This window comes from Grampus griseus, assembly GCF_964374135.1.
Source record: "Grampus griseus genome assembly, chromosome: 4".
NCBI classification, from domain to species: Eukaryota; Metazoa; Chordata; class Mammalia; order Artiodactyla; family Delphinidae; genus Grampus; species Grampus griseus.
In genome coordinates, this window is record NC_138997.1 from 116,565,927 (window position 1) to 116,575,915 (window position 9,989).

Below are 9,989 nucleotides of genomic sequence, written 5' to 3' on the forward strand. Positions count from 1 at the left end.
AAGCCAGACAAACCCTGGGTTGGTTCTTCCTTTTATTAAAAATGGAGTTATTGGGCTTCCCTGGTGGCGCAGTCGTTGAGAGTCCGCCTGCCGATGCACAGGACACAGGTTCATGCCCCGGTCCGGGAGGATCCCACATGCCGCGGAGCGGCTGGTCCCGTGAGCCATGGCCGCTGAGCCTGCGCGTCCGGAGCCTGTGCTCCGCAATGGGAGAGGCCACAACAGTGAGCGGCCAGCGTACGGCAAAAAAAAAAAAAAAAAAGGAGTTATTGAGATATTAAACACTTAATATTTTCCATATAGATGGAGAGGAAGAGCAGTGTCAGATAGACGTCTCAGGAGAGTTATCATTGCTTTATGCAGAGGAGTGGAAGATTTGGCTCAAACCAGGAGCAGATATGAAGTTCTGCGGGTTGGGGAGACAGTGAACAACCAACATTTCTTTACTGACATGATCTTTTTTTAGTTTGTGTTGTCCTGGACACCCTTCCCTAAGGGGCTTAAACCTAGAATGTGGTCAACCTTCACTTGGTCATCTTTGACCCAAGGCCAAAGGTCACTGATTTCTGCTTTGGAGATTGAGGTACAAGTTACAGAGTTATGTACCCTGGAGATTAAGAAAACATCTTTGCTGTTTCTTTGAAGAAGTTGTGTAAACTATTTTAACAAAGATTGGATTGGCTAATATGAAATCAGCTTTCAATAATGAATTTATAAATACTCAGTTATGTCACAGATGTTAGAGCTGGAAGGGGCCCTTAGAGATCACTGTCCAATCCCTTTAGTTCACAGATGATAACTGAAGCTCAAAGAAGTGAAGTGTAAGAATCAAATTTCTACATACTCCACCAAGAAATTTCAACTTCACTGTTTTTTAAAATCAAGGTTTCTGAACATTGGCACTTATCATGGCTTAATTATCATTAATTAAAATAATTATTAATTATCAAAATAAAATTATCATAAATTTCCCCCATTTTTTTACTAATCTTGTTTGCTCCAAAATTGATTTCTTAGAAACTAAGTTTTGTCTGTATTGAGAGTTATACTTTTATATCAATGTTAGTGTCTCGAATATAATTCAGCTTCCTGTGATTGCTTAGACCTTATGTGTCAGTGAAATCTCTACACAAACATTGACAAAAAATACAAGTACTCTACTCAATTTGATATTGGGAGAATTTCAGAAAAATGCAACTCATTCTTCTAAAAGCCACATAAGCAAGAAAAAATTGTCATACAACACACAAAAACTATGAAAATTAGATATTTTATTTATAGTTTAATCATGAGAACAATTTTCTTGTTCTTCCAAGATGTAAATACATACTAGAATAAACTCTGTAGAATATACAAAAAATACATACTTTTCTCATGAAGTTTTTCTTTATAATAAATAGAAGGAAACACGTGTGTGGCTGATCCTGGCAATGCTCCGTGTCTGCTTAGGTTTTCAGCCTGTTGATTTATTTTTAATCTCTTGAAAGAATAGGGGAGTTCCTTCTCCCCTAAAAGGTCGAGATAAATAATACATGAAGCAATCCTCCCTCCTGATTTTTCCCTTTTCCTCCACATTTCTCCTTTTGATAGAGAGTTCAGCCTAAATTTCCACGCTTGCATTCAATCATTACAAAGCCTACAAATTATACAATGACTTCTAACCTGGCCCTCTAACAAAACAACTTTTTCCCCCTTATAAATCATAAGAGACAGATGGCAAAATGGAGAAGAAAAAGGAAAGAGAAGGGCGGGACAATAGGCATTGTGACGAATCTGGGAAACAGAACAAAGTGCACATCAGAGAGGGAAAGTTTGGTTTGACAGGTGAAATTCCCACAGCCCGCAGACAGCACTGGGAATAAAGCAGATGCCAGCCATTGCAAATCTGTGGATAATATTATTACCGGTAAAATCATTCAGATGCTAAGATACATTTCTTTCTACTCGACATTAACATCTCTACATAGAAGCAAAGGTGAAGAGATCACAGGAACCAGTTGCATTCCCTCTGGGAGATTCACACGCACTGCACCGAGAGAGGGGAGGAGCGTCAGTCCGCTCTGCAAACTCTTTCGACATGCCACCTTCATTTCTTCCCAGCATCTTTTTAGCCTTAAGAAGTGCCCCCCAAACTCTACCATCCTCTTTGACAATAAGCTCCATCACACCAATAAATTAGAGAGCCCGTCTGAATGAAGGAAGCCCTTCGCCAAGGAAGGCAACAAACAACCCAGGAATCATAACGGCTACACCTGCTCTGAGTAGTGAGATCGTTTCTGGGGCATGGAAGCGGGGTCAGGAGAGGGGTGGGAGGAGGGCTTGAACGGGGACAGGAAAGGGTAGCCACTAAGGCCTGGCGTGGGTAGCGGAGATGGCGGCTCTAGATACAGTCCCTGACTATGGGCAGGTGAGGTGCGTAGCGGTGCTTGTCGGGAGGTGGCGACTGCCAATAGTCCATGTCTGAACCCGCCGGGCTGGCAGGAGATAAAGTGCAGCTGTAGGGCGAGGTGGAGTTGGAGGAGGCGGAGGAAGACGGCGCGGGGCTGTTCGTGCAGCTCCACGTCGAGGCAGGCGAAGGGCTATCTCCGCTGTTGCTCAGGGCGGCACTAGAGCCTCCGGGGCTCAGCAAGACGGCCTCGGAGAAGAGCGCCCCCGGCAGGCCGCCGCCGCCGCCGCCGCCGCCCCCCCCGCAGTGGTCAGCCAGGCGCAGCGTCTCGGTGAGCGCCCATATGTAGTTATGGGCGAAACGCAGGGTCTCGATCTTGGTGAGCTTGGCGTCCTCGGGGAACGTGGGGAGCACCTCACGCAGCGCGTCCAGCGCCGCGTTGAGGTTGTGCATGCGGTTGCGCTCGCGGTTGTTGGCCTTCAATCTACGGGTCTTCTTGATGCGCTGCACCGTCTCGGCCGTCTTGGCGCCGCGAGAAACGGCCCGCGCCCTGGAGGGGCGCCGTTTGCACTCGTGCACCAGACCCAGCAGCCGCGCTGGCCGGCAGCCCTCGGCCCCTCCCGGCGAGCCAGCCCGCGCCCCGGCCCCGGCCCCGACCCCACGCTGCCGACGCGCCCCGCCCGACGCGCCCGGCTCCTCCTCTTCCTCCTCGTCGGCGCTGGAAGATAGCGGGGTCAGAGCCGCCGAGGCGGGGGAGGCCGAGCCGAGCAGCACCAGCACGTCCTCTTCCTCCTTCAACTCCAAGGTCTCAGATTTGACGAACATCCTGGAGAAGAGAGCAGAGAAGGAGAAAGAACCAAACGAGGCGTCAGTATAGAAGCAGAGGCATGTTCTTGGTGTCACCGGGATGTACTGCTGCGCGCACCCGAGAAGAACGCCTCGGAACGGCGCCAAGGAGGAAGGTAAATTGGGGAGGAAACCCCTCCAGTGCTCCCCAAGCTCAGGAGCGCCCCTGTTGTGACCCCGTCGCCAGACAACTGAGTCCCGAACTCTACCGGCCGCCCTGACGGCTGTGTTCCCGCCCCGGAAAGGGCTGCGACCCCCGTGACAAAGATTCAGCGCGAGCGAAGGGCGTTCGGGCGTGGTGGGACGGAGTGCGGGAAACACCCTTCCAAGTTGGAAGCCGCCGCGCGGATACTTACTTGGTTCGCTCTCTAAATGTGCCTCGGCGTCGCTATTTGGCGTGTGCTGCGATTCTCCGAGCAGTCCGGAGCGCAGTGCTGCCCCTTCTGCTGCCTTGGAAGCAGCGAGACTGGCGCTACTGCGGCGCGGCTCCGCGGGGGACCTCTCCGTCGTGCGAGTTTGCCAAGAGCCCCGGCGGCCGCGGCGACCCGCCCGGGTCTCGTGTGTTGTGCTGGTGGTGCGTGTCTGTCTGTCAGTAAGTCCCCGGCCGTGCGGCTCCTGGCACGCGACTCCCAGGCACTCCAGTTAAAGCGAAGCTGCTTGTGGTTCAGTGGCTGCGTGTCTGGCACACGACTCTCCTTAAAACCCCTTATATACCACCAAGAAAACAATCAGATCTGCCCCCGGGGCCCCCATCTCCCCCCATCCGCGGCCGCCGCCGCCTCCTCCCCCTGTGTCAGCCCCCCTTCTCCCCCGCTTTTCCCTCCCCGGCTTACTCTTTTCATTGCATTATCATCATTCATTTCTTTCTCTTTCTTCACCCACTTCCCCCCTCCCCTGGCCCTGCCATCCATCCTCCTCCTCCCATCGCCCCCGCCTCTCTTCTCCCCCTTTATCTAATCAGCATAAAATGGTTCTAAAGCTCCTGCTGGAGCTCGAGGCTGCGGTCGGAGTGCTGAAGCGGTGGCGGCTGCACCGGCTCAAGCTGCGGCTGTTGTCGCCGCCGCTGCCCATTGTGATTGGTGGCTCGCGCTCGGCTGGAGCGTGCCGCTAATTTATTAATGAATGGAGGTCGCGAGGCGCAGCTGGCCAATCAGGGCGCCCGGGACTCCGGGAGGCCTGCGAGCCACGCGCACCGGAGCCCGCTCCCTTTCAGCGGCTCATTAGGGGCCAGGGCTCCGGGGGCCGGCGGGGAGACCAAGGCGACCGCCCCCGCCCGGGTCCTTGCGGCTGCACCCCACCCCCGCCCCGACGCGCGCGCGCGCACCGCACCGGGCGTTGCCCGGCCTCCTAGCTCCCGGACGTCGGGATCCGAGGAATTAGTTAATGGAGGTCAGAATCCTGGGGAAAGCAGTTAGCCCTTTGGTGATGCCGGACGTCTCTTGGCAAAGCTTCTTAGGAGCTGTATCAAATCGTAAACTATTTAAAAACGCTTTCATTTGGTTAAAGGAGGAATGGGATATGGATGACGAGCTGTGGGCACTCGGTGGGCAAGCGTGTTTAGGTTCCAGAAGGACTGACGTGGGAGGATGAAGAGAGAGGAGATTGGAGGATTCATAGGGGCGTCTCCTGCCAGGGCAGATAGAGTAGGGGAGCAGCTGATAGGCTTTTAGGGGATGCGAGAATAAAAGCACTCACATATGAGAACGAAAAGGGACCTCCTCATTTTACGTGTGACACACTGAGGCTCCGAGCACGGATATAGGTTTTTGGTTTGCTGGGGGTGGGGGGCGTTAGGGTTAACCCCAGTTTATGGCGGGGCGGGACAGCAAAGAGGCTTCCTGGGGGGGGGGGGGTAGGGGGAAGAGCGGCCGACTCGCAGCTCCCTCGAGCGAATGGGCAGCGTTGACATCTCCATGACCTCTGCTCCGCGCTGGGGGGCGTTGTAGGGACATGGGGCCCGTCCTCCCGATTCTCCCGGCTTTTCAATAGGAAAAAAAGAGCTGGAGGGCTACTGGACCTCGAAGGGAACTTGTTCTGAATTGCTCAATAGCCCTCCCTGCGTCGTCCTCCTCCTCGCGCTCACGCCCACCCTCTTGTCGAAGTGGCTGACTTCTTAGAACCAGAGCCCCCAGAAGTGTGTGCTGGGCCGAGTGTTAGACGGTGCATGAGTAGCGGGGATGGATCTGGACTCCAGTAGATTGGAGAGGAGTCCCTTTTGCAGATTTAAGTTTCAGCAAGGCACAGTTGGAATGTTAGGATTTGAAAAGTGGCCGGAGAAAAAGGATATTGTCTGTGGTCTCGGTCTCATTCGAATTGTAGGAATTGGAAACAAGTTGTATTTCAGAGAAGGGGATGCTGGAAGTGTTTTGGAGTGGTTTCAATTTGTTTAATGTTTTCTGCAGGGAGATCATGAGCCGGCCTGGAAGGCACAAAGTAAAGAAAATGAAAATTAGAATCCCATGAAAGAGACTGTTATCCGCTGCAGCTACCCAACCTCTAGACTTCCTTCTGTCCTGAATTTATTTGAAAACTGCCATGATTTTCACCTTGCTGGTTGATATTTGTGCTTTGCGTCTCCTCCACTTTAAAAACAAACTCCCTAAATTTAAAAGAATTATTTCCCCAGTTCCCTCCTCAATCCTTTTAGAACAGATTAATTTCATAAGGCAGAAATGAAGATATTAAAAATGAAAGAAATGTTCAGTGTCTCCAGAATACAGCATTTGCCTCTCTCACACTTCTTTGGGTCTCTATCTCTGTATCATGAACCTGCAGAATAAGAACTTCATAAAAGAGTTTGACCAAGCAAAAGATGTGTCAGTAGTGAAAGGTAGCAGAAGTGCTTACCATGGTTGCATGCACACGTTAGCATTATTTTATAGGTGATGATCACTGATACCAAACAAGTAAATACTCTTTACAGTCCCCCTAAAAGAAAACCCTCTAATGTCTTGGCTAGCCAAGGTAAAAAATTGAAGGGACACATGGGAGTGGATGCAGGATTTTTGTGTTAATTTTAAAAGAAACAGAGGATGAGAAAGCTAGGTTCTGAGGAGATGATCAGACTGCTAAAAACAAATACTGGAATGATGGGAGATATTATGGAGTGTCAGTCTTTAGATATCTACATCTCATGGAAGGAGTTGCCCGCAAAGAAAGACAAACCAATAGGTTAATGTAATAGAAACAAAAGAAAGTTTACTTTAGCATCATAGAAACATGCTTCTTTGCACAGGTCTTAAATTTTTGGTTAAGCTAGGAAGTACTGCGTTGATTTTATGATAAAATATATTGGGGGGAAGAATAGAATCAGAATCCAATTAAGTGGAGGACTACAGGAAGACCTGATTAGCTTTTATAACTCCAAACAAACACTGAGATCAAGCTGGTTCTAATGGTTAGGGCTAGTGAAAAACACAATGGATTTCTTTTTCTTTTCTTAATTAATTAATTTATTTGGCTGCATCGGGTCTTAGCTGTAGCACCCGGGCTCTTCGTTGTGGTGCGAGGGCTTCTCTCGAGTTGGTGGCGCGCAGGCTCCAGAGCGCTCGGGCTTGGTTGCCCCCGCGGCATGTGGGATCCTAGTTCCCCGACCAGGGATCGAACCTGTGTCCTCCTCATTGGAAGGCGGATTCTTAACCACTGGACAACCAGGGCAGCCCCACAGTGGATTTCTTTAGTTGATTTTTAACAGTATTTGGGTATCTGATCCCCCAGTTTTTATGTTCTCTCAAGACTTTATGTTTTTATGATGCACTGAAACGGTGAATGCTTTCCTTTGTCAAAATCCAAACTTTCTCTACTGTCTATAAGAAGTTAATAGTGCATATTTAAGTGTATCCTGTGCAGATATGTAGTAACAGTAAAGTATTATTATGATGAATTGCACATTTCTGATTCTGGAAATTTCCAGGAAAGGAAATTATTTTGAAAAAGAAAAAGTATGCCAAGAAACTAATATATTGTGTACATATTCACATGACATAAATCAGTCTCTAATCTATGTAAATCAAAAGATATCAGGGAGTTTATATAACTTTATTTTTAAAATAAGGGCTTCTTTGGATATATGCAGTGGTGTGTGTTAGATCACTGTGCAAAAGTACAGGCGTTTAAAAAAAAGTCACCCTCTATATTATCATGGAATTTTAAGAATTTTGGTTGTGTGTTTCCATTGTAACCTTCAAGAGAAACATCACTCTTGATAATATTTCTGGAAATATTTCCCACCATGAAGAGTATTGTTTTTTAAAAGAACGCCAAGAACAACTAACTTGCTAGTGCAATCCAGAAATCAGCCGTTCACACTCAGTTGCAAAATTTTATATGTTCAACATTTTGCTCGGTTTTGCTGAAAGAAAGCAATTTCGATTTGTACTCAGATTTGCAAAGACGTGACCGACGCCAAATATCCTTAGCTGGACTCTTCTTACACTCTTTTAACTTAAATAAATTCAAGAGGCACTTGTGTGGTCTAAAAGATTGTCCAGATGAAACGAGGCTGAAATGTTATGCGAAGGGGGAGGGGAGCGCGTGAATAGTGTCAGGGAGTTTGGTGACCGAGAACTGCTCCTGTCCATTGCGTGAACTGTCCTAAAGGGTCAAGCTGTTCATCTTCAGCCCCGCTTTCAGTGTGCAGTCCTACTTTAAGGGAACAAAAGCTCAAAGCAGGCAGTTATCAAGAAATGGGAGCCCAATGATTTAAACTCATCCCCAAGCCTTAAAAAGAAAGGGGGACCGAGTGTGTGTAGGGAGAGAAAAGTGATGTAAGGGGAGGGAGAAGGGGGTGGAGACCTTTAGAAAGTCTTTGTTGTTTTTAAGAAGTTTGAACTTTGAGACGACCCAAAAGCCCCAAAGTTTAGGGTAGGTGTTGCTGTGGAGCCACAGGCTACATCCCCTCCACACTTCGACCTCACAAGTGGCCAGAGAGGACAAATGATCCCCACGCCCATACTCTTGCTGTTGCAGGTGAATGGGGCGAGGGCGGCGGCAGAGAAGGGCTCCTTTCCCAGAGCGTTGCAGGAGCAAAAGTTTGCCCGCCCATCAAGCCTGTCCCCCAATTCACAGTAAACCGCCCTGCCTGCAGGGGAAGGGAGGGTCTCTGCTCTGCTAAAAGGACCGGATGACGTATCTGCCAAGGGTGGCTTTGTAGCCTAAATCCTAGTCTGCCTTGTGAGCTCTCAGAAAGGCGGAAAGAGGGAGAGAAAAAGTTAGCCAGTCCTGAAGAGCTTTAGTTCTTCGCCGCAGGCTAGAAGCACAGTTTCCAGCGCCGAGGAGGCCCGAGTGGGAAAGATCAGCTCCCCCCCCTACCCCAGCAGAGGACTCCTCACCCTGTCAGAGTTCATTACCGATGATGGTGAGTGCTTGGGAGCCGGAGTGAGCTCGGAATTTTTGTCAGTCCCCTTCTGGGGAGCCAAGGAAGCCAAGAGCAATAACAGTGTAAACTCACGCCCCACCTTCTTACTGGACCCCTGTGCGGATTTCTCAGTCTCATCCTCGATTTTCCCTCGGATCCTGTCGGGGAGGATTTGTCAAATCTAGTCCTGCAGAGGTCCGAGCTAGGATGCTGCGCTGTCATTTCAGCGCGCCAGCCCCTCCCCCTTCCGTGTTTGGAGAGAGGCGGGAGAATCTACAAGAGGAGAAGAGAGGCAGAGAAGATCGTAACCCCTCCCCCGGGACCCGCATTCCGAGGCCTTTGCCCTGAACCCGCATAACGTGCTTTGGTGCCTCAAGTCAAACATTCAGGAAATCCAGCTTGACGCACAGGTCGTCTTGATGGCGGCGAAATCCGCCCGGCAGGTGCCGAAAGGCTCCCTTCCTTCTGCATCGACGCTACCCTCTCCCCACCCGCTCCGGAAAGGCAGCGCCCGGCAGGCCTCTCTTCGCTGCTTACGCGACCCGCTGCCCAAGCACCCCTCTTCTTTCCCACGAAGGAAAGAAATCACTGTAGGAGATGTTGCCAATCTCCGCCAGCTTTCTGATTGTTTTCCTCAGGTAAGGGGAAAAGAACAGCCGGCGCGTGAATGGGGGGGGCTGGGGGCCCACTAGGGAGAGAAGCCCCCCACCCCTCTGTGCCTGCAAAAAGGGACATTGGCCATCCAGGGGAAAGTGCAAGAAAGAGAGCACTAATCGCTGAACCAGGAGACAAACACGATTACCAGCTCCGAGCCTTGAGTCAGAAAGTCTCATAGACTTTAAGATGTTAATCCCCAGCATAATCCTTCCTTTGGCGTGTAGGAATAGTGCAGCCACAAGAGTTGTTTTGTTATTTATATTGGCGTTTAATAAAACTCAGCCAGTGGTGAATGGGCTGCCCACTCTCCAATGGTAATTAATTCCCTATTTCAGTGACCCAATTGTCCTGGGACAGAGCGGTGGGCCCGTCCCGGTGCCCCGGTCCCTCTTTGTGCGGATACACGGCCCTCGTGCTTCAACAGCTATGGAAACTCATTCTTTTGATGTCATTCAAGGAGTTTTCCTTGGGCATCTTCTAAACTTCAAGGACCCTTTTCTTTCTCCGTTTCTTGAAAAGCAGTGCGAGCTTGACCACCTCTGTAGAATTTAATGATTTGGTGAAAGAACTCTTTGGGGTTTGTGTAAGGAGTTAGAAAGAGAGAATGGAAATTTGGCAGCCTGCTCCCTTGCACGGACAGTCCCGAACCTGGAAAACACAAAACTTATTCAAAGCAATGGATAAAGATCTGAAAGCCGATTTTCCCTCTCCTCTCCCCACTAAGGAAAAACATAACCTCCCAGA

At 49.7% G+C, this 9,989-nt stretch overlaps 1 protein-coding gene across 1 annotated transcript; it reads right to left on the reverse strand.

The window, feature by feature from the left end:
* Window positions 1-2,380: 2,380 nt before the first annotated feature.
* On the reverse strand, window positions 2,381-3,211 carry NEUROG2 (neurogenin 2; the record flags this gene model as incomplete). The annotated part of the gene is made up of 1 exon (XM_082653858.1): window positions 2,381-3,211. The coding sequence occupies one exon, from the start codon at window positions 3,209-3,211 to the stop codon at window positions 2,381-2,383; it is 831 nt and encodes a 276-aa protein (XP_082509984.1).
* Between the last annotated feature and the right edge of the window lie 6,778 nt (window positions 3,212-9,989).